The 24,437-nt window shown below is 40.3% G+C and overlaps 1 protein-coding gene across 1 annotated transcript; it reads left to right on the plus strand.

Moving 5' to 3' along the window:
* Positions 1 to 1,143: 1,143 nt before the first annotated feature.
* Positions 1,144 to 2,577, plus strand: LOC102282660 (DDB1- and CUL4-associated factor 12-like protein 2). Its single transcript, XM_005903295.2, is given in 3 exon segments — positions 1,144 to 1,852; positions 1,855 to 2,363; positions 2,365 to 2,577. Coding segments are annotated over 3 exon segments (1,431 nt in total).
* The last annotated feature ends 21,860 nt before the right edge of the window (positions 2,578 to 24,437 follow it).

The following is a 24,437-nucleotide window of genomic DNA, read 5'->3' on the forward strand; positions in this document are numbered from 1 at the left end:
CACTCCAGTGTTCTTGCCTGGAGAATCCCAGGGACGGGGGAGCCTGGTGGGCTGCCGTCTATGGGGTCACAGAGAGTGGGACACGGCTGAAGTGACTTAGCACTTAGCATAGCACCAGCCTCCAGGCGCCATGTTTTTAACTGTGTAACTAAATGAGCCTGCCTCCGTAGGAGGCTGCCAGGGGGCTGGCTGCTCTGAGGAGGCCAAGAAAAGTATGGAACACCCACCTCCTAAGAAAAAGCCTTCGCTCTGAACACTTATACTCTCATTTGTCCTTGTGGTTGCCTCCATCCCGAAAGCTCTTTATCTCCATGTTTGCTTGTGAAAATCTTGCCCATCCCGCAGGACCTCTCCCAAAGCCCCAGGGGACTACGCCGAAGCACCTGCCTCTGGAACTGAGAGTTGAGAACAGCACCAAAGTGCAGGAAGGGAGCTGCCCCTCCCCTTGACTATTCCTCTCCACGTTTTCCGGGCTCTGAGTTACAATGCACGCTGGCACCTCCAACCTAAACACACAGGCACATATATTTGGTTGAGTCTGTCTAGGTTCAAGCAGAAGCTGATTGGCTGCTGTCTGATGGTTGGCCAAATACCCCATATTATTTAGTGGGGATTCAGGACAGGCCCACTTGGCCAGCTTGGGGTCCTGGAGCCAGGCCCCCAGCACATCCCAGGCTCATCGCACACAACCCCACAGGCGAAGTGCCCTCCCACGCACCAGCCCCCCAGCTGGCTCTTCCCCCTGCTTCCCCACCCCTCGCCCCCCCCCTCGCCCCCCCCCGCCCCGCCACGTCGGGAATCCAGGAGCACTGGTTCCGGGTGAATTTCAACCCCCGCCCCGAGGCTCCATCCACCCCTCCTTCCTGCCCCCTTTTGACTCCTCCCAGCCCGCCGCGTGCTACCTGGCCTCCCACGTCCGGCCCTCCCGCCGCCTGCGCCCCCTTGCGCTCGGCCCCCGCGTCGTCCTCGTCCCAAGTCGACTTCGCTCCCGCAGCCCTCGCCGCCGGCAGCATTTCCCACCTGGAACCGCATCGCCGCCGCCCTCGCTGCCGCGCGCCGCCCATGCTCCGCTCGCCTGTCCGCGACTCCTCGCCCGGCTCGCCAGCCCTGTCTTCCCACGCCGCCCCCCGCCCGCCGCCCGGCATGGCCCCGGAGCAAACAGGTAACAAGAAGCGGGAAGAGCCCGCGCCCCAGAAGGCCGCAGAGGGCTCGTCGTCGCTGAGCTCGTCGTCGCCGGGCTCGTCGTCGCCGGGCTCGTCGTCGCCGGGCTCGGCGGCGGTGCACGCAGACGGCCCGCAGCCTCCCAAGAAGCCCAAGCGGATGGTGGTGCGGCGCTCACTGGTGGACTACCTGAGGGGGCGCGAGGTGGGCGCGCCGGGCCGCGCCGGGCTCTCAGGCTTCGATAGCGAGCTGCATGGCTTCGCGGTGCGGAAGCTGCCAGAGCTGCTGCGGGAGCGCGAACTGTCCTTGGGCACCGTGGACAAGGTGTTCGCGTCGCAGTGGCTGAACGCCAGGCAGGTGGTGTGCGGTACCAAGTGCAACACGCTCTTCGTGGTGGACGTGCGGTCCAGCCAGGTAACGCGCATCCCCCTCATACGGGATCGTCTGCACCCGCCGGCCCACGCCCAGCCGGGCTGCGGCATCCATGCGGTCCAGCTGAATCCCTCCAAGACGCTGCTGGCCACCGGGGGCGAGAACCCCAACAGCCTGGCCGTCTACTGGTTGCCAACGCTGGATCCCTTGTGCCTGGGCGACCACGGCCACAAAGACTGGATCTTCGCCATCGCCTGGATGAGCGACACAGTGGTGGTGAGCGGCTCCCGCGACGGCACCTTGGGCATCTGGAAGATAGACCCGACGTATTCCGGAGCAGCATCGCCTGGCGCAATGCTGCAGGGCTCTCCGTGTATGCCCACATCCGTCCCGTGGAAGTGGAGGATGTCCCCAGGGCCGCCACCAACCCACGTAACTGCAAGGTGCGGGCTGTGGCCTTCGGCGCCAAGAGGCAGGAGCTGGGAGCCGTGACCATGGATGGCTACTTCCACCTGTGGAAAGCCCAGAATACCCTGTCCAGGCTGTTGTCCATCAGGCTGCCTTACTGCAGAGAGAACGTGTGCCTGACCTACTGCGATGAGTTGTCCCTGTACGCGGTAGCCTCCCAGTCCCATGTCTCTTTCCTGGACCTGCGCCAGGGTCACCAGAGCATCCGGTACCTGTGCTCCCGCGAGGGCGGCACGGGTGTGCGCTCTCTCAGCTTCTATGAGCACATCGTCACCATGGGCACCGGCCAGGGCTCTCTGCTCTTCTATGACATCCGCGCGCAGAAGTTCCTGGAGGAGAAGGTCTCGGACAGCCAGCACTCCTCTCCGCGGGCCCACAGGGCGGAGGTTCAGGCTGATTTGTGGCAGAGGCTGGCTCAACCAAGATGACCTGCAGATGAACGACCTCAGTGCCTTGGGCGAGTTGCCCAATGCTCTCTACACCCATTGCTACAACTGGCCGGAGATGAAGCTCTTCGTCGCTGGCGGCCCTCTTCCTTCAAACCTCCGTGGGAACTATGCAGGCCTCTGGAGCTAAGGATGGCCGCCCTGTCCTCAAAGTGCCGAGATTTACCTTCCAGTCCCCTCCCACTTTTCTCCTTTGCCCTGTGTTTGTGCTTTTGAGTCTGTGTGGCTTTTATCTTTCAGATTAAAAACTCCAGTTTACCTCTGCTTAGGGTATTAGGCGAAGAGAGATGGCGACCTAGAGAGTGAGTTACCCTTCGGTCAGTCAAAATTTGGCTTTAACACTTTTATACACCTGACCAATAGTGTCGTTTTAAATTGTACAAAAATTTTGACGAATTCTTAGTTCTGTTTACTGTTTGAGTCATTTATGTATTCTCTCACTTTAATGCCTGGCAGTCACGGTTTTACAATTGTGTATATTTTCTTTTTCTGTTACCTGTATTATGATAATACTCTTTTGGTCGTTTTTCTTCACAGATAGATGGTATATTGAGAGTATTTTTTTAAAAAAAAAGAGTTTGTACATGTGTTCTGGAAAGCTGGCTGTAGTATTATAGTGTTGTTCCAGTGGGAAGGTACATGCCAGTTTCTAGATTACCAGGTTTTGGAAGCATTCCATTTGCAAATTGTCATCTTCATGTTTGTAGTTTGTAAATTGTTGGTGCTAAACATGCTGTTTAAAAACGTCATTCATGGTGAAAACAAGATTGTCATACAATCTTGGGTTTTTTGGTACCAAACTCTCAATTGGTCAGAACACTTTAGGAATGCAAGGGTTCTGCTGATTGACTTTTCAGAAGTAATCTAAACACCCATTCTCTCTTTTAAGTTTTCCTGACCTGTTGTTAAATAGATAACAGAATATATATTTTCTCGCTTTTTGCCTTAGTAGTATTAACACTTGTGAGTATATGTGAATGTTTGTTGTTTAAGGTACTTGCACAGTTTCAGTGCCATCATTCAAAATGGGTTCCATGTATGAAAATGTAGAATGTATCACAGGCTAGGTAGAATGTATACTGGTCCTGATCCCGGGTATAGAACTGGATATTTTTGCTTTTGCTGTTGTCAATACCAAATACTATACTTGAACATGCTGTAAAATTTCTACTTCCGCTTAACAAAGTCATAGAAAAAAACCGCAAAGAAGGAAAATGAACCCAGTCCCTACTTCTGAAAAAGACTGTTAGCTTGTAAAGTTAAATTTGTTAAGATTTTATTTTGTCAAGTTCAAAGATTCTCATCTAAAGTAGAATAAACAGATTGTTAAAAAGTTGTTGTGATGTTACGACTCTCAATACAGTAATACGCGATTATCAAGGATACAGGATGTTTATTCTAAGAAGATGGGCCAGAAAGTAAAAGTAAATGCCATTAGGTTGAAGAAAAGTACTTTGGAGCATAGACCAATACAAAACATGGTTTGTTAGGAAAACAGATTGTACTTCTCCCTATGTGGGAATACTGGAAGTGAGAAGAGAGACTGGCCTTTCCTCACAACTGGCCAGGTTGTGCTGCTGATCGTGCATTAGTGTTGTGGCATGTCTGTTTTTCCTTAAATACTTCGGCACTCAGATGTTGCCTTGGTGTCCATTACATGCTGTTCAATTGAAAATCTGAGCCAATTGAGTAACGTAATGAGTGATCCTAAAAGTAAGTTAAGAAATACAGTGGGGAAAAGCAGTTTTTGTTTACAGAGATTATGTTAACAGGGTTGTATAGTTGTTATATTGGAGAAGGAAATGGCCACCCACTCCAGTGTTCTTGCCTGGAGAATCCCAGGGACGGGGGAGCCTGGTAGGCTACAGTCCATGGGGTCGCAAAGAGTTGGACACAGCTGAGCAACTTCACCTTCTTTCTTTCTCTAGTTCCTTTTGGAGAAGGAAATGGCAACCTATTCCAGTGTTCTTTCCTGGAGAATCCTATGGACAGAGGGTCCTGGTGGGCTACAGTCTATGGGGTTGCAAAAGTCGGACACTACTAAGCAACTAACACACATATAGTTCTTATATGCGCTTCCCAGCTGACACTAGTGGTGAAGAACTAGCTTGTCATTGCAGGAGATGTAAGAGACGTGGGTTTGATCCCTGGGTTGGGAAGATCCCCTGGAGAAGGAAATGGCAACCCACTCCAATATTGTTGCCTGAAGAATCCCATGGACAGAGGAGCCTGGAAGGCTACAGTCCATGGGGTTGCAAAGAAGCGAATTAGCATAGTTGTTATATAGCAATAAAATGTATTTGTATGCATTTATGTGTCTCCAACTCAGTTGTAAATGTCTTAAGAGCAGAGAATATAACTGTCATTTTTATATTCTCAAATTTCTCCACTAATGCCTAGTAAAATCATAGGCAATCAGTAAATATTTACCGAATGAATGTACTTGCCTCTAGAAATCTAAAGTTCAATGCATAAATACATAAAATTTTGGCTGTTAAATAATATGGAATCCTGTTGTATTTTCCTGTCTTTTTACCGTAAGTGAAAGTCACTCCATCGTGTCTGACTCTGTGGCCCCATGGAGTATACAGTCCATGAAATTCTCCAGGCCAGAATACTGGAGTGGGTAGGTGTTCCCTTCTGCAGGGGATCTTCCCAACTCAGGAATCGAACCAGGGTCTCCTGCATGGCAGGCGGATTCTGTACCAGCCGAGCTACCAGGGAAGTGTCCCGTCCTTTTTTTTTTTTTTTTTTTTTTTTTACCATAACATTTACCCTAATTCATTTCTGGTGAGACCATGGTGCTTATCCATTCATAAGCTTTCCATATGTGATACCAGAAGATAAAGGAAAATGTATACGTTTTAGATGCCATTGGAATTATGTATTTTCACCTGCAGATACTTATATTTGAAGATTTCTTTAAAATACTTTGCTTTTTACAAAGCTAAGTTTTGAAAGATCTTTTTTTGTAGGCAGTTTCTGTTTTTCCTTTGTGTGTGTATATTTACTAAAAACTTCTTTAGATATTACCCAAAAACTTCACCTAAGTACTCACTGCCTGTCTTCTTGTAGGTTATAGGGTATTTTTATGGTTCTTCATCATTGTTTGGGGACATTGGGCGAACATTTTCGGAGGAAATGACACTTTCTATGTGAGGTGATATTTTAAACAAATAGAAGGAACGTCTCCCAATTTTTTCCTGTTGCTTAGCCCTTAACTTCATCACTGACTCCCTCAGTGTTCTCATGATTTAGGGTGTTATCTCCTTCATGTCAGATCACATGGCTGGCCCTTAAAAAACTAGATAGCCTAACTCTGTATTTATATTAGTAGAAGTTTAATTATTTTAAATATTTTCTAGTTCCGGGTAAATGCGATTTACTGGAGTACAATTAACTGTGTAACCTACAAGGGTGAAATAATTAAAAAAGTAACCATGCCAGCATTTCAAGAAACACATACATACAGTTTGCTTAAAACAAGGGAGTACATGGCTGTAAGTACAAACTACCTATCACTGTTGCCTGGAAAAATTAGTTAACTTATAACAATACATAAAAAAGTTTAATTCCATTTATCCCTAACTACATATTCCTCCCCAAGCTTGTTGCCGACTCAAAAAATATGTGTTCCTCCCCTTTACTCTCTAGATGAGATAATTTCTAAATTTTCTTTAAAAAGGAGAGAGAATTTACTAATCAAGGATATCCACTGAAATAAACTGAGATGACTACTCTGGAAAAAATTCATCTGTTAAATACACTGTAGCTTAAATGATAAACAAAATCGAATTCTCTGGAGTTTGATTTTTTATCTGACTGTACTGCATGTTGAACAAGTTGTCAAAATTTTTCCATTAATTGCCAGTTTATAGTCATATTAGAAAGCAATTCATAAAGCCCCCCTGCCTCCCGGATGTTTTACTGACAGCTTCCTCATCTCTGCTTGGGTAACCCAACTATATTAAACATGTCACTATATGAGCTGCTCAGGAATGCAGTTCAGTGAGAACAACATGTACTTAAGTGAAAGCTGCTGCTGCTGCTGCTAAGTCGCTTCAGTCCTGTCCAACTCTGTGCGACCCCATAGACAGCAGCCCACCAGGCTCTTCCATCCCTGGGATTCTTCAGGCAAGAACACTAGAGTGGGTTGCCATTTCCTTCTCCAATGCATGCATGAATGCTAAGTCGCTTCAGTTGTGTCCGACTCTATGCGACCCTATGGACAGCAGCCCACCAGGCTCCTCTGTCCACAGGATTCTCTAGGCAAGAATACTGGAGTGGGTTGCCATTTCCTTCTCCATTTAAGTGAAAGAAAGGCTGCAGAGTCCATAGGTGTTTAAGGGATGCTATTTTAAGAGCTGCTGAAAAGGGTTGCCTGAAAGTATTTCCCCTTCTTGGCCGGCTGCAAACCCAGAAACATTGAGCATTGGAAGGTGGCATCATTAAAGGACAGTGTGTTTACAGGAAGTTGCCATGACCCTCAAGTCTCAACTCAGACCTACCGAAACAATTTACTTCCAAAAACACCATTTTATCTGAGTGTTTTCAAATTAATCCATTCAGACACAAAAATGAGAGCAACAACAAAACAGGACATCTGCCATAAAGGTTGATGATACAGCTGAGGTGAAAGATACCTGATTCACTAGTTGTAAAAATTCGCTAATGAAAAGAAAAGGTAAATAGAGTATTAAGGATATTTACTAAGTACTATGAGAAAATGGGAAAAATAAGAATGAATTCTGCTAGAAAGGACATGAGGAGCTCCCAGAAGATAGAATACTAGAGCTGGGTCTGGAAAATAAAATAACGGTGGAGAGGGAATATTGGTTTGAAAGTATATTGTGAGTGCCTGGAATGTACATACATACTAGAATGTTACAGTTGGACCTGGTACAATTTGAAATGTGTGTGGAGTTTCTAGATAGGAATGGCTGGTTGGTAGTTAGAAATACAGTTCTGAAGCTCGTAAAAGAAGTTAAGGCTAGAGATACAGATATAGACAGAAATGGTACTTGAAAGAGACTGAGGGGTGTAGGATCTCAGAAGTTAGGTCTTCTGATTCTCATTCCAAAACTCACCCATATATATAGATGTGCAGACCTATATGCATTACTACATGTCTGGTGGGCTTCCCAGCTGGCTTAGTGGTAAGGAATCCACCTGCCAGTGCAAGAGATGTGGGTTCTATCCCTTGCTCAGGAAGATACCCTGGAGTAGGAAATGGAAACCCACTCTAGGATTCTTGCCTGGAAAATCCCATGGACAGAGGAGCCTAGCAGGCTACAGTCCATGGGGTCACAGAGTCAAACACGACTGATTGTGCACACATGCACATGCACACACACACACACACACACACACACACACACACACACAGGTATCTGGCACATACTAGGCAATTAATGACTTGTACATGGATGGCCAATGAATGTTTGTTTTGTGGATATTAAACACTACTTCGTCCCCCCCCCTCCAAAATAACATTTCATCATTTCTCTTGGTAATGATCAATTTTTAAATTTCCCCAGTGCAATCATATTGACCAAAGATGATCGGGGAAGTCTACCAAAGGTTGCTGTTTTAAGTAAAGAAAAATCTATATTTTGGTTAGATGTTTTTACATCCTTTCTAGAATGTAGGTCATTCTACAGCTGGGCAAGAAGAAAAATAAATATTGATGATACTTTCCGTACAAATGACTTTTTTGTTTTTCCATTTTGGAGGTACAGTTCACTGAAGCAAACACATTGATGATGTCAATGAGAGTTATGGTGCTATTTTCACCTTTTCTAATGCCATTATTGTGCCATTCTCTGTTTCAACCTAAGGCATTCATGTTTCATGTTGATTAAATTTTAACATCTAAATTGCCCTTTTATGTCACGCACAAATGATAAACTTGAATATTCCAGTCAGAGGGCAGCAACTTTAGTTTCCTCTAAGCTCCTAGTAAATTCATCAAATAATATCCCCCAGCACCTTAGATATGGTTCATTGTTTTTCCTGCTTCCTTACTAACCCAGAGGTACAGGATTGAGTGTGACTTTTGTTTTTGAATTATGCCATGTATGACTAGAAGTAGACCCTGTTTTACACAATAGATGACATTCCTGGACTTATGTACATGAAGCACATTCTTAAAAATGGAATCACATATTTCCTCACTGATTAACATTATAATTTTAGAAGTGTCATCTTGATTATGGATTGATTTCCAATTGACAGTGGTTTCTAACATGTTGCCACTGCCTCCACCTCTGAGACAAGTACTTCAAGTCCTCAAATAAATGCTAAGTGATGTAATGGAACCCCCTATTTCAAAGAATATGAAGGCATACTTTCAGAATGTGATAAATTAAGTCTTATTTCATTTGTGTAGAAAATAGGGTTTCTTAAAATAGGACATCCTGTAATTTGATTTGCTCTGTATACATTTATCACCAGCCAGAGAAAATTCTACATCTTTATATGTTATGCCTAACAGCTTCCTTCTTTTTCTCTGGCCTTTCTTTATGACTATTACCCTAAGAAAAGGTGTTTGGCTTATTGCAACTCCCAGGGGATGATAAATAATGCTTTGTTTTTCCTTACTACTTTAAACTTTTAAAAACTTTGGATATTTAAGTCAGTTTTTTAAAAGATGGCTTCAGCAGCATCATGTGAAGTCTGACTGTCCCTCCAGAAATAATAATATAAAATGTTTCCTTGGTTGCCTTCTTAATGATCAGGGATTTTCTTAATTTTTTTTTTCCACTCTGGTAAAACACACACAACATACAATTTATCATCTTACACATTTTTAAGTGTACACTTCAGTACTGTTAAGTATATTTGCATTGTGCAACTAATCTCCAGGACTTTGACATCTTGCAAAACTGAAACTCTATACATACTAAACAAAATTTTTCCATTCCTACCTCCCCACTAACTCCTGGCAACTGCCATTCCACTTTCTCTCTGAGTTTGACTATTCTAGCTAGCTCATATAAGTAGAATCAATCAATATTTACCTTTTTTGTAAGCTAATTTATTTCACTTAATAAAATTTCCTTAAGGGTCATCCGTGTTGTATCATGTCAACACTTTCTTCCTCTTAAACACTAAATGGTATTCCATTGTCTGTATATACTACATTGTACTTATCCATCCATTTGTTGATGGACACTGGATGGACTCTTGGCTGTTGTGAATAATGCTGCTATGAACCTAAGAGTCTTCTAGACTCTGCTTTCAGCTATTTTGGATAGATACCAAAAATGCAAATGCTGAATCTTATGGTAATTCTGTTTTTGATTTCTGTTTTCCATAGTAGCTATACCATTTTACATTCCTACTAACAGTGCACAAGTGTTCCAATTTCTCCATAGCTTCAACAACATTTATTTTCTGTTTTTCTTTTTCTTAGACAGTGACATCTTCATGGGGTGTGAGGTGTCAGGGGCTGTTTTTAAACTCATTTCAATTTATAACTGATTATACAAACATCCCAGCCCAACCCTTAAGTATTAATAGTATGCTACATGTGGAACAGAATATAAACCTATGATTATTTTGGGGAGGAATCATGAGTTAGGGGCAAGGGAGTTTTGAAATATATCAAACATATAGAAAATCTGTTTTCTTTATATATTTTTTTCTTTAAAAGGTCTACTAGGTTGGATAATTTGAAATTTAGAGTTTGAATTACCACTTGAAAAAATTCTCAATACATTTAATCGCTAATTTATTTATTTGAACACATCTAATATTCCTAACTAGATGTAAGGGAAAAGTTATACCTTAATTGTTATCATTGGTGTTATCATTTCAAGGGAAATACCTATAGTAAAATTTAGTTTCAGAAGTAACTGGTAATTATATTCTGCCCAAGGATATAAGTTTCTTACAATTGACCTTAGCCTAAAGTTTCTTAGGCGTGTCTTGGGAAACAAAGTAAGTTATAAATAGAGGAAATGTCACTTTCAGTGGCAGTTGATGGAGCAAAACATCATAGAAAGTTTCAACACCTGAAACGAATTTTAAACTCAGAGTGTACTGCTAGAAAATCTGTTTTAAATAATGGATGAAACAAACTACCTCTTGCTATCCAGTCTGTTCTACAGGTCAGATTACATAACCAACAAGAAGCTATTGAACCTCTCAGTATATAACTGAATATTTTCAGCAAGTAACTATTCTAAAATGGCCATCTTAAAATATTGTGTATTTGGAAAGATCTAGTCTCCTTCTAGACCCTTAAAATTTTGCTGCTTTTATTATCAGAAAAGTATATTGGAATATATAAAGGTGGAATGCCAAGAAATTTTTAATCTCTTCGATTGGCCATCTATATTTACAAATCTTGCAGCGTTTCAAAATGGCTAGCAGCTTTTCCTGTTCTAAAGATCTCTTTAAAGCCAATCCCCAAATTTTATATTTTATCACACTTCACTCTCACTACTGATTTACTCATATATTTCTAATATTGCAAGCATTTTGCAAAACCATGTTTTAAATGTTGAATCTTTACTCCTCAATAAAGTGCATGGCATAATAAATGCCTGATATATTTTGAACAAATTGATTTGTAAATGAGATTTATTTGGCTTTCTTGATGGGTAGGAGCATCTCACTTCGTTATAAATGAGAACTGTAACATCTGTGTGTGTGTGTATATATATATACATATATATATACATATATATATATATATAAAAAAATGAAGTTTGATATTTTTCATATACACTCTTCTAGATATTCTTGCTAAGATTCTTTTTACCTTCAAGACTCGGTATATTGGATTAAGAGATGGGATTCTCCTTAGTATATTCTAATTAGTGGGTGCTAGACATTCTTTTGAACTCACTGTAATGGACCACGCACAATCACGCCGGCTGCTGCGACAGACCGCTCAGAAGCATGGCCTAGAGGAGCTACCCCTCGACCAAGGTCAGGGGCAGCGACCGAGAGTGCCAGGCTGCGTCTGCAGAGGAGGGGCCGAGAGGAGCTACCCCACGCCCGATGTCAGGGTGGTGGCTGAGAGGAGCGAGGTCAGGGCAGCAGCTGAGAGGAGCTACCCCAGGTCCAAGGAGCGGCAGCTGCGTGGGTGCACAAGGGCCAAAAGGAGCTACTCCACGTTCAAGGTCAGGAGGGGTGGCCGTGAGGAGATGCCCCTCGTCCAAGGTAAGAGAAACCCAAGTAAGACAATAGGTGTTGCAAGAGGGCATCAGAGGGCAGACACACTGAAACCATAATCACAGAAAACTAACCAATCTGATCACACGGGCCACAGCCTTGTCTAACTCAATGAAACTAAGCCATGTCGTGTGGGGCCACCAAAGACGGGAGGGCTGTGGTGGAGAGGTCTGACAGAATGTGGTCCACTGGAGAAGGGAATGGCAAACCACTTCAGTATTCTTGCCTTGGGAACCCCATTAACAGTATGAAAAGGAAAAATGACAGGATACTGAAAGGGGAACTCCCTGGGATGGTAGGTGCCCAATATGCTACTGGAGATCAGTGGAGAAATAATTGCAGAAAGAATGAAGGCATGGAGCCAAAGCAAAAACAATACCCAGTTGTGGATGTGAATGGTGATAGAACCAAGGTCCATTGCTGTAAAGAGGAATAATGCATAGGAACCTGGAATGTCAGGTCCATGAATCAAGGCAAATTAGAAGTGGTCAAACAGGAGATGACAAGAGTGAATGTTGACATTCTAGGAATCAGTGAACTAAAATGGACTGCTGCTGCTGCTGCTGCTAAGTCGCTTCGGTCGTGCCCAACCCTGCACGACCCCATAGATGGCAGCCCACCAGGCTCCCCCGTCCCTGGGATTCTCCAGGCAAGAACACTGGAGTGGGCTGCCATTTCCTTCTCCAATGCATGAAAGTGAAAAGTCAAAGTGAAGTCACTCAGTCGTGTCCAACTCGTAGCGACCCTATGGACCGCAGCCTACCAGGCTCCTCCATCCATGGGATTTTCCAGGCAGGAGTACTGGAGTGGAGTGCCATTGCCTTGGGTGAATTTAACTCAGATGACCATTATATCTACTACTGTGGGCAGGAATCCCTTAGAAGAAATGGAGTAGCCATCACGGTCAACAAAAGAGTCCGAAATGCAGTACTTGGATGCTATCTCAAAAACGACAGAATGATCTCTGTTCGTTTCCAAGGCAAACCATTCAATATCACAATGATCCAAGCCTATGCCCCAAACAGTAACGCTGAAAAAGCTGAAGTGGAACGGTTGTATGAAGAACTACAAGACCTTTTAGAAGTAACACCCAAAAAAGATGTCCTTTTCATTATAGGGGACTGGAATGCAAAAGTAGGAAGTCAAGAAATACCTGGAGTAACAGGTAAATTTGGCCTTGGAGTACAGAATGAAGCAGGGCAAAGCTAATAGAGTTCTGCCAAGAGAATGCACTGGTCATAGCAAACATCCTCTTCCAACAGCACAAGAGAAGACTCTACACATGGACATCACCAGATGGTCAACACCGAAATCAGAGTGATTATATTCTTTGCAGCCAAACATGGAGAAGCTCTATACAGTCAGCAAAAACAACACTGGGAGCTGACTGTGGCTCAGATCATGAGCTCCTTATTGCCAAATTCAGACTTAAATTGAAGAAAGTACGGAAAACCACTAGATCATTCAGGTATGACCTAAATCAAATTACTAATGATTATACAGTGGAAGTGAGAAATAGATTTAAGGGACTAGATCTAATAGATAGACTGCCTGATGAACTATGGACAGAGGGTTGTGACATTCTACAGAGACAGGGATCAAGACAGTTCCCATGGAAAAGAAATGCAAAAAAGCAAAATGGCTGTCTGGGGAGACCTTACAAATAGCTTTGAAAAAAAGAGAAGGGAAAAGCAAAGGAGAAAAGGAAAGATATAAACATCTGAATGCAGAGTTCCAAAGAATAGCAAGAAGAGATAAGAAAGCCTTCCTCAGCGATCAATGCAAAGAAGTAGAGGAAAACAACAGAATGGGTAAGACTAGCGATCTCTTCAAGAAAATTAGAGATACCCAGGGAACATTTCATGCAACGATGGGGTCGATAAAGGACAGAAGTGGTATGGACCTAACAGAAGCAGAAGATATTAAGAAAAGGTGGCAAGAATACACAGAAGAAGTATACAAAAAAGATCTGCATGACCCAGATAATCACGATGGTGTGATCACTCACCTAGAGCCAGACATCCTGGAATGTGAAGTCAAGTGGGCCTTAGAAAGCATGACTAGGAACAAAGCTAGTGGAGGTGATAGAATTCCAGTTGAGCTGTTTCAAATCCTGAAAGATGATGCTGTGAAAGTGCTGCCCTCAATATGCCAGCAAATTTGGAAAACTCAGCAGTGGCCACAGGACTGGAAAAGGTCAGTTTTCATTCCAATCCCAAAGAAAGGCAATGCCAAAGAATGCTCAAACTACCGCACAATTGCACCCATCTCACATGCTAGCAAAGTAATGCTCAAAATTCTCCAAGCCAGGCTTCAGCAATATGTGAACCGTGAACTTCCAGATGTTCAAGCTGGTTTTAGAAAAGGCAGAGGAACCAGAGATCAAATTGCCAACATCTGCTGGATCATGGAAAAAGCAAGAGAGTTCCAGAAAAGCATCTATTTCTGCTTTATTGACTATGCCAAAGCCTTTGACTGTGTGGATCACAATAAACTGTGGAAAATTCTGAAAGAGATGGGAATACCAGACCACCTGACCTGCCTCTTGAGAAACCTATATGCAGGTCAGGAAGCAACAGTTAGAACTGGACATGGGACAACAGACTGGTTCCAAATAGGCAAAGGAGTATGTCAAGGCTGTATATTGTCATCCTGCTTATTTAACTTATATGCAGAGTACATCATGAGTAACACTGGGCTGGAAGAAGCACAAGCTAGAATCAAGACTCCCAGGAGAAATATCAATAACCTCAGATATGCAGATGACACCACCCTTATGGCAGAAAGTGAAGAGGAACTAAAGAGCCTCTTGATGAAAGTGAAAGAGGAGAGTGAAAAAGTTGTCTTAAAGCTCAACATTCAGAAAACTAAGATCATGGCAGCCGTTCCCATCACTTCATGGCAAATAGATGGGAAAACAGTGGAGACAGTGGCTGACTTTATTTTTGGGGGCTCTAAAATCTCTGCAGATGGTGATTGCAGCCATGAAATTAAAAGACGCTTTCTCCTTGGAAGGAAAGTTATGACCAACCTGGACAGCATATTAAAAAGCAGAGACATTACTTTGCCAACAAAAATCCATTTAGTCAAGGCTATGATTTTTCCAGTAGTCATGTATGGATGTGAGAGTTGTAGTATAAAGAAAGCTGAGTGCTGAAGAATTGATGCTTTTGAACTGTAGTCTTGGAGAAGACTCTTGAGAGTCCCTTGGACTGCAAGGCGATCCAACCAGTCCATCCTAAAGGAGATCAGTCCTGGGTGTTCATTGGAAGGACTTATGCTGAAGCTGAAACTCCAATAGTTTTGCCACCTCATGTGAAGATTTGACTCATTGGCAAAGTGTTGACTCCCTGATGCTGGGAGGGATTGGGGGCAGGAGGATAAGGGGACGACAGAGGATGAGATGGCTGGATGGCATCCCCAACTTGATGGACATGAGTTTGAGTGAACTATGGGAGTTCGTGATGGACAGGTAGGCCTGGTGTGCTGTGCTTCATGGGGTTGCAAAGAGTCGGACTCAACTGAGCTACTGAACTGAACTGAGTAACATGTTTTTTGCTCCAAAAAATTCCAAGAAAGTCAGACACATCTCCACTCACTTTCAGTAATATTATTGCAGTGAAATTAGGTATTCACCATATTAATTTACAAATTTGTTGTTCAGCATCATATTGTGTATAGTACTTTGTGTGTATGTGTTCTCAGTCACTCAGTCATGTGCAACTCTTTGTGACCCCATGGACTCCAGGTTTCTCTGTCCATCCAATTCTCCAGGCAAGAATAATGTAGCAGGTTGTTATTTCCTACTCCAGGGGATCTTCTCCATCCAGGGATTGAACTGGCATCTCTTGTGTCTCCTGAATTGGCAGGTGGATTCTTTAGCCCTACAAATAGGAATGACACACTGGCATATAAAAGCTTTGTCTTTTTCACTTTTATTGACCCGTTTTTGAGAAAATTTTGATTAGGAGTAACACTGGGAGCAAACATTCCATTGAGTTTGACCCTTTATAAATGTATGTTTCCATTCTGCATGAAGTAATTGCAATGTTTTTGTTTTTGTTTTTTGCGGGGAGGGGGTGGTGTTTCAATACAGGACAAGCATGAAGTGACTGAATCCATAGAAGAAAAACTTCCTTCAAACCCAAACTATTATGGCAATTGGAAAAGTGGTATTTTCACTTTTGTCACTTGGTTTTGTTATTTCTACAAATTTAACAACATTATGGGTAATTCCTTGGCTGCAGAGTAGTTTGGACTCTCTGCTTTCAATGCCCAGTGCCCAGGTTCAATCTCTGGTCCAGGAACTAAGATCCCACAAGCCACATGGCTCTGTGAATAAAAAATAAACAAAAACATGAATCATTGTATCAAATCCTACCAGGTGATCAGTTTATTCCTTGAGTATTAGTTGTAATTTCTTTGAAATAAATTTTGATTCAAGGCACTGAATAGTATCTCCAACAACAAGTTTGGGAAATGTTGGCTTAGATTATCTTCAAGACTCTTTTATGTCATGCAGCCATTACTAACCCATTTACAAATGCCTGTAAGCTCATATAGCATCATCTCATCTCTCAAATTTCTATCATTACTCACTGTGACATCACTCAGGCTTTGAGACACAGCTTTGTGTAGGAATTCCCTAGGTATTTCTGTCCATTATGCTAAAATGCCTCACCAAGCATCTGACATCTAAGAGTGGTTTACTCCCTCAAGTGAATTGAAAAACATTGTTTCAGATCCCACAGCTCAGCATTAAATAGCCCCCATTGTGTAACAACTGTCTACTAGATTTGTTTTATATTAGATATTAAATAAAGGTATTATTTACTGTTCTATGTCAGTTGTACTTTCAACATCTTCCTGGAATCATAATTTTCTAAAAATAAGATGACATATTTTAATGAGATATAGAGTTATTAAAATTGTAAAGTCCATTTGTGAATAGGAGCCAGAAGTTAGTGAAAAAAATAGGAATGCTTATGTATGTAGGGCTTCCCAGGTGGCACTAGTGGTAAAGAATCTGCCTGCCAATGCAGGAGACACGGTTCGATCCCTGGGTCAAGAAGATCCCCTGGAGAAGGAAATGGCATCCCACTCCAGTAATCTTGCCTGGATGATCCCATGGACAGAGGAGCCCGGTTGTGGGTGGGGGGTGGTGGTACTTAAATACTACATTGCTTCTATTTAGTTACTATTTTGGTTTTGAACTTGCCTTCCCTTTTCTAAGCTGGTTGAGATCTTCCAAAACTGTGTTTCCATTACTCATTAATTAGCTACCATTTTTTGATTCTTGAATGAAGTGTTTGGGATTAAGAAAATGTTTATAGATGTGTTTTTCTGGTAAGCGAGAGAGGAGTCAAAGAACCAAGAAATTTTTGCAGCATTCTTATGTTATTGAACTTGTATCTTCATTCCAGAGCACACATGGTGTGTTGTGAATATTGTTTCAAATAGTGATTTCTTTACCATTATTACCACTTAGACGTTTCCTTTATTATTTCTACCCAGTTCTGTTTATTGGACGTATATAACGATAATGAATTTTCCTTCCATCAGCATCGTCGTCATCACTATTTTAAAATATATACTCCATTTCCCCATGGTAGTAACAGAATTGAAGGAAATACTTTTAACAGTTCTTATTGCGCTGATGAAACCAGTAACAGTTCAGTCAGTTCCTTAGCAGCAGAAAGACATCTACTCAACCGAGGTGAGCCTCTTGTTAAGTATGCAGAACTACAACTTTAGAGTGTAAGCTTTATTTGGTAGCTGTACCGGAGATTTGTGAGGAGTTAGTGATGGCCGGAGGAGCCTGGTAGGCTGCAGTCCATGGGGTCGTGAAGAGTCGGACACGATTTCACTTTCACTTTCACTTTTCACTTTCATGCGTTAGAGAAGGAAATGGCAACCCACTCCAGAGTTTTTGCCTGGAGAATCCCAGGGACGGTGGAGCCTGTTGGGCTGCCGTCCGTGGGGTCGCACAGAGTCGGACACGATTGAAGCGACTTAGCAGCAGCAGCAGCAGCAAAGGTATGAGTTAATCCATATAGAAAAGGTTTATGTACTCAGCAGGGCAACAAAAAATGATACAGGACTTTATGCAGTTAAATTGGTTTTCATCTCAACAACCTCAAAATTAAAAAGAAAAGGACCGTAGCAAGAAAATAACTTGCAAAGGAAGGATCATTCAAAGAACAAATATTATGATCATATCTAAGTTAAAAAATTATTAAAATGATTTATGGAATTATGCTTTTAAAACATAAAAGTAGTCATGGTCTAATGGATTTGGAGATATAGAAAATGGCTAAAACATGGTAGTAATTAAAAATGTTTATCATTTTCCAACAGGTCATTGCTAGTCATGGCTTCTTTCCCAGACATTCCTTCTTTGTATGTGTCTTTAGTTTCTCTTAAGAGGGTAAATGAGGATGATTTTTTAAGTATCTTAAAAAAAAAAAAAAAAACATGCCTCAGGCAAATATACAAACTACATTTTATTTCTCTATGGTTTATTTTTTTCAAATATCTTTAAAATATTGTCTGTGATCCTATCAGATGAGCAGCTTATTAGTTTCCTTTGTGTTTTTAACTGCAAATAGAAATAAAAGCCACAATAAATTTTGAATCATTTATATTTTCCTACAAGTTAGAAGTAAAAATGGATGCAAGAAAAAATGGAGTTTAAGTTTAGTGAATCTTTGACACTAGCTTCCTTTGTGGAGGTCAGTGTTTCTTCAAACATATTCCTGAAACTAGCTGCACTAAAGTTACCCAGGATTTTACCAAATCAAACCGAAGAAAAGAGAATGCAGATTCCTGGCTGGGCCCAGAAGTTCTCATTTAAACTATGGATGTCAGAGATTTGGACGCCTTTTAAAATTTGGGAATAATTGCTTTTAGCAGTTGAGCTTTCAATTATCTGGTCTTTGAGTCATTTTGCTCATTACTTTTTTTTTCCAGTATTTACACTGAAGTTTCATTACACATATCAATTAGTTGTCTATTGGAGTAAATGTATAGCATCTATAGTTAAAGAAAAAGATTGAGAATTATGTTTATAAACATTACATACAATAATAAGGATTGAGCTTAACCTCTAAACATAATCAACTAGAAAACAATTGTTTTCAGACATTAATCAGGTAATTCAGATTGTTAATGAGAAAAAGGAAATAAAATGAAGCTTATGTTTACCCTGTGTTTCTGCATTGAGGAAATTTCTGGACCATGGCACAGGGAAGGGGAGCATAAATGGAAACTGATTTGTTTGCTCATTACTTTTTAACCTGAGCAAACTGCATGGAAGAGAGCCAGCTATGATTTAAATGCTTAAATTCATTTTAGACTCAAGCTTTGGCTGTCATGTTCTTATTCCTCCTTGCTAGTGAACAGACTAGAGAATTTATCTCAGCTAATGTTGCTTATGCATCCTCAGAACCTGGAAAAGTACCTGGAACATAGTATGCTGTGCTGTGCTGTGGTTAGTCACTCACTCATGTCTGACTCTGTGACCCCATGAACTGTAGCCCACAAGACTCCTCTGTCCTTGGGAATTCTCCAGGCAAGAATACTGGACTGGGTTGCCATGACCTCCTCCAGGGGATCTTCCCAAGATAGGGATCAAATCCAGGTCTCCCATATTGCAGGCAGATTCTTTACTATCTGAGCCACCAGGGAAGCCCAGAACATAGTATATGTTCAATTAATTTTAACTCTAAGAATAAGAAAGCTCAAAATTTAAATAGTACATTTCATTCTTCTAAAATACAACATAATGTGGCTCCATCACTCTGTATATTTGACTTCACTGACAAATGTTATTTGATTTGATGAGTATCCATTTTTTCTCAATAATGTAAATCTTAGCATCTCACATAGATTTATATGTGTATCAGGATTGATTTACATAATAAAATGCTCTGCTATACATTTACACTTATGGAGATTTTTAAAGACATTTGCTTTATTTCCTTTGGATTTAAATTTCTTAAGACAATTATACTTCATATAAAAGCCAGTTTTACATTTTAAAAGCTGTATAAAATTTTCTACACTTATTTCTATCATCCCATGATACTCATTTTAAAATGTGTGTCTCCAGAAACATAATAGGCCCCTTACAAATAGAAAAGCATCTGAACTTTGAAGAATGCTTTAGAAAAACTCTCCATCTCCTTTATACCTAGCAGTGGAGTAAGAGTATGTTCCCATAAGTAGTACTTTATGATTGACAAAATTTCTATGCAGTGAACTTTAATTTTCTAATATTCATCATAGTCTATAGCTGGGTTGTATGACAATAGAAGGATTGTTTTGAATATAGGGTACCTGTTTTATCCTGCTTAAAAAAAACTCACAAATTTGTATTTTTGTTAAGCAATATAAGCTACTTAAAAATGTTTATTGAAATATAATGCAAAAAAATTTCACAAATCACAAGTCATAGCTCAAAGAGTTCTTGCAAATTCAATGTATCCTTGTAAATCAACCAACAACCAGTTCATCAAGCAGAACAATATGAGCACATCAATACCCCCATGCCTTCTCCCAGTCACTCCCACCTTCCTATTATCAAAAGGGACTGCCCTGATTGATTTATAATGCCACCAGTTTTGCCTATATTCGAATTTGATAAAAATGGAATAGTGTGTGCTCTTTTGTGTCTGGCTTCCTTCACTCATTGTTATGTCCTTGCTGCTGCTGCTGCTGCTGCTGCTGCTAAGTCACTTCAGTCGTGTCCGACTCTGTGTGACACCATAGACGGCAGGCCACCAGGCTCCCCCATCCCTGGGATTCTCCAGGCAAGAACACTGGAGTGGGCTGCCATTTCCTTCTCCAATGCATGCATGCATGCTAAGTTGCTTCAGTCATGTCCAAGTCTGTGCGACCCTATGGACAGCAGCCCACCAGGCTCCTCTATCCACAGGATTCTTTAGGCAAGAATACTGGAGTGGGCTGCCATTTCCTTCTCTATTATGTCCTTGAGGTCTTGAATTTTGTCAGATGTATCTATTTATAAATAATCATATAATTCTTTCCTTTATTCTGTTAGTATCATGTTCAGTCAGTTCAATTCAGTTCAGTTGTGTCTGACTCTGTGACCCTATGGACTGCAGCACGCCAGGCCTCCCTGTCCATCACCAACTTCTGGAGTTTACTCAAACTCATGTCCATTGAGTCGGTGATGCCATCCAACCTTCTCATCCTCTGTCGTCCCCTTCTCCTCCCACCTTCAATCTTTCCCAGCATCGTGTTACAAGCAATTGTTTATTTTTTAGTATTAAATCAATTTTCCTTTCCTGAAATAATCTCCTCTTGATCCTTTTGTATTATCTATCCATACGTTACAGGGTATGAATTTATTACTATTTTATATATATTTATATTATTAAGAGATAGAAGTCAGTAATATTTCTGTTCTTACCAGTTTGTGTATCAAGCCACGTTGGCTTTATAAGATGAGGGAGTGGTTCTTTTTTTTCCTATTTTCTGGGATATATGGGATACGTTTGCTTAAATACTGATAGACTTCATCAGTACAGCTCTCTAGCATAGTATTTTTGTAGGAAGTTTTACAGATTCAGTTTATTTATGAAATCTAAATGTTTTAAGATTTTCTAGTTCTTCTTATGTCAATTTTATGTTATTGCAGCTTCCAAGTATAGTTTGTCCATTTCATCTAAATTTAGAAATATATAAAATTACTTATAATAGTCTCATATCTTTTAATTTGTATTCAAGGTTTAAGTTATATAAAGTACTCCAATAACAGTATATTAACAGTACATACAAAGGGCTGACTCATTGAAAAAGACCCTGATGCTGAGAAAGATTGAGGAAGAGAAAGGGACAACAGAGGATACGATGGTTGGGGTAGCATCACTGACTCAATGGACATGAGTTTGCACAAACTCTGGGAGATAGTGAAGGACAGGGAAGCCTGGTGTTCTGCAGTCCATGAGGTCACAAAGAGTTGGACACTACTTAGAGAATGAACTGAACTAAATCAAACAGTACATCCATACAGACATACACAAACATGTGTGTGCATATTTATGTGTTGTGCATATATACACACATACACATGCACACAATTTATTATAATACAGATTGTTTCCAACTCTCATGCCACAATGCTCCTTTTCCCTGATATTTGATTTTTATCACCACATGTTAATTTTGCCTATTTTTAAGCTTCATGATTGAGTCATATGGAATGGATTTTTTTGTCTCATTTTTCTCACTCAACATTATATCTTTGAGTTCCATCCATACAGTTGCATGCATCACTAGGTTTTTTTTTTAATTTCTGTGGTAATATTTCATTGTAGTAATATAGCACATTATACTTGTGATGGACAGGGAAGCCTGGCATGCTGCAGTCCGTGGGATTGCAGAGAGTCGGACACGACTGAGGGACGGAACTGAACTGATTTACCCATTTACTGTTGATGGATATTTTTTCTAGTTATTCACTACTTTGTATAAAGTACTATGACATCTTTGTACATATTTTATGGTGGGCATCAACTCTTATTTATGCTGAATGTATACTCATGAGTGGAATTGCTGTATTGTAAAGTAGGCTTATGATTAGCTGCAATAGGTATTAACCTTTTTGTTTTTTTAAGTCGTACTATTTTATAGTTCCATCAGTGAATTCAGAAGAGAGTTCTAGTTGATCCAAATTCTTGCCAAGTGTTGGTAGTCTTGGCCTTCTGTTCTGATCTGTGTGCAATGAAACTTCATTGTGGTTTTCATTAGCAGTACTCTGAGCAGTAAGAATGTTTATTACCATGTCACCTGCTTGTTTTTCATTTTTTCCTCTTTTGTCAACTATCTCTTTGATTCTTAACCTATTTTTTAAAGTAGGGTTTCCCTTTTTCTCATTTATAGAAGCACTTTTTTCTAGATATGAAAGTGAAAGTGAAGTAGCTCAGTCGTGTCCGACTCTTTGCCACCCCATAGACTGTAGCCTACCAGGCTACTCTGTCCATGGGATTTTCCAGGCAATAGTACTGGAGTGGATTGCCATTTCCTTCTCCAGGGGATCTTCCCACCCCAGGGCTTGAACCCAGGTCTCCTGCATTGTAGACAGACGCTTTACCATCTGAGCCACCAGGGAAGTGCAAATATGTGTATTCTGAAAAATCTCTTAATTCATAGGTTGCCTTTTCTTTATTTTCTTATCAGGATTTTATGATAAACAGAAGTTCTGACTTTCAATGAAGTGAAATTTAGCAACTAAAAAATTCTATAACTAGTGATCTGGTGTGCTGACAAGGAATTCTTTCCTTATTCCAAGTTCAATAAGATATTCTTCTGTTTTCCTCTTTAAGTTTTCTTCTTTTAGCTCTCATATTTAGATATATGATCAAATTCCAATTATGGTATTGAGTTTATTTTCATCGATATAGATATCCAATTAACCAAGTACATTTTATTTCTTTTATGAATTGCAGTGGAGTCTATGATGAAAGTCATCTGTAGGGATCAGTTTGTGGATTTCATTCCATAATTTATTTGCTGCCTTTGCACTAGTACCAAACTGTCTGAATTACTTTTATTCATAGTAAATCTTGAAATTTGGCAGTGTAAATCCTCCAGGTTTATTCTTTTCTGCAATATAACTTTGGATATTCTTGAAGCTTTTCATATCTATATTTTGAGAAACAATTTAAAAAGAAATCTGGGTATTAATTCAAGTTGTATTAAATCTATGAAATATTTGGGGAGATTTCACACATTTATAAGTGTGAGCTTTTTATTCCAGGAGCATAATATGTTTCTTTCTTTATTTAAAATCTTAGTAATATTTTATAGTTTTTAGTACAATGGCACAACTTCCCTTAAATTTCTTCTTAGGTAATTTACATTTTAATACTATTATAAAGGACACTTAAAAACTTTAATTTTCCATTTCTTTAATGCTAGTATTTAGAAATACAATTGAAAGTTGTATACTGGCCTTGTATCCAAAGAAATTGCCAAACTCTCTTCTCATTTCTAATACTTTTTATATAGGAACTTGTGGATTATCTTTGTACTCAGTGATATCATCTGAGAATAAAGACAAATTTCATTTTTCTTTTCCAATCTCAATCAATACCTTTTATTTCTTTGTCTGGTTAATTGCATTAGGTAGTACCTTCAATACAATGTAGACTAGCATGGTGATAGTAAATACACACCTCTAGTTCTGAAATTCAGGGGAAAGTTTATAATACTTCATCATTAAGTATGATTCTTACTGTATTTTTGAAGATAATGCTTTTCTAATTAAGAAAGTTCCCTTATATTTCTAGTTTGCTATGATTTTTAAAGACTCTTGGCTGAGTATTGAATTTTGTCAGTATATATTATGCATCTCTCTAGAATTATCATATGATTTTTTGCAGTGAATTTTATTGGTTTTCAAACATTAAACTTTACATTGCATTTCTGAAATAAATCATTGGATATGATTTGCTAATGTTTATTAGGGTTTTTATTTTTCTGATACATACTTCAATTACTTAATTTTGTTGTTCACATTGTTCATATCCTTACTGATTTACTGTCTGTTCATACTGTTGATTATTGTGAAAGTTGTGTTCCTATTTTACAGCATGGTAGTAGACATATCTGTTTTCCTTTTGAGCATTATCAATTTTTTCTTTTTATAAATACTTTAATTTATGTTATCTAAAGAATATACATTTGAATTTTTATATTTTTCTGATGAATTGACTATTTCACTATTTTTGAAATTTCCTTTTTATCCAGTTTTACTGATAAATAATTGACAAAGTTGTCAAC

Source organism: Bos mutus, chromosome X (genome assembly GCF_027580195.1).
Source record: "Bos mutus isolate GX-2022 chromosome X, NWIPB_WYAK_1.1, whole genome shotgun sequence".
NCBI classification, from domain to species: Eukaryota; Metazoa; Chordata; class Mammalia; order Artiodactyla; family Bovidae; genus Bos; species Bos mutus.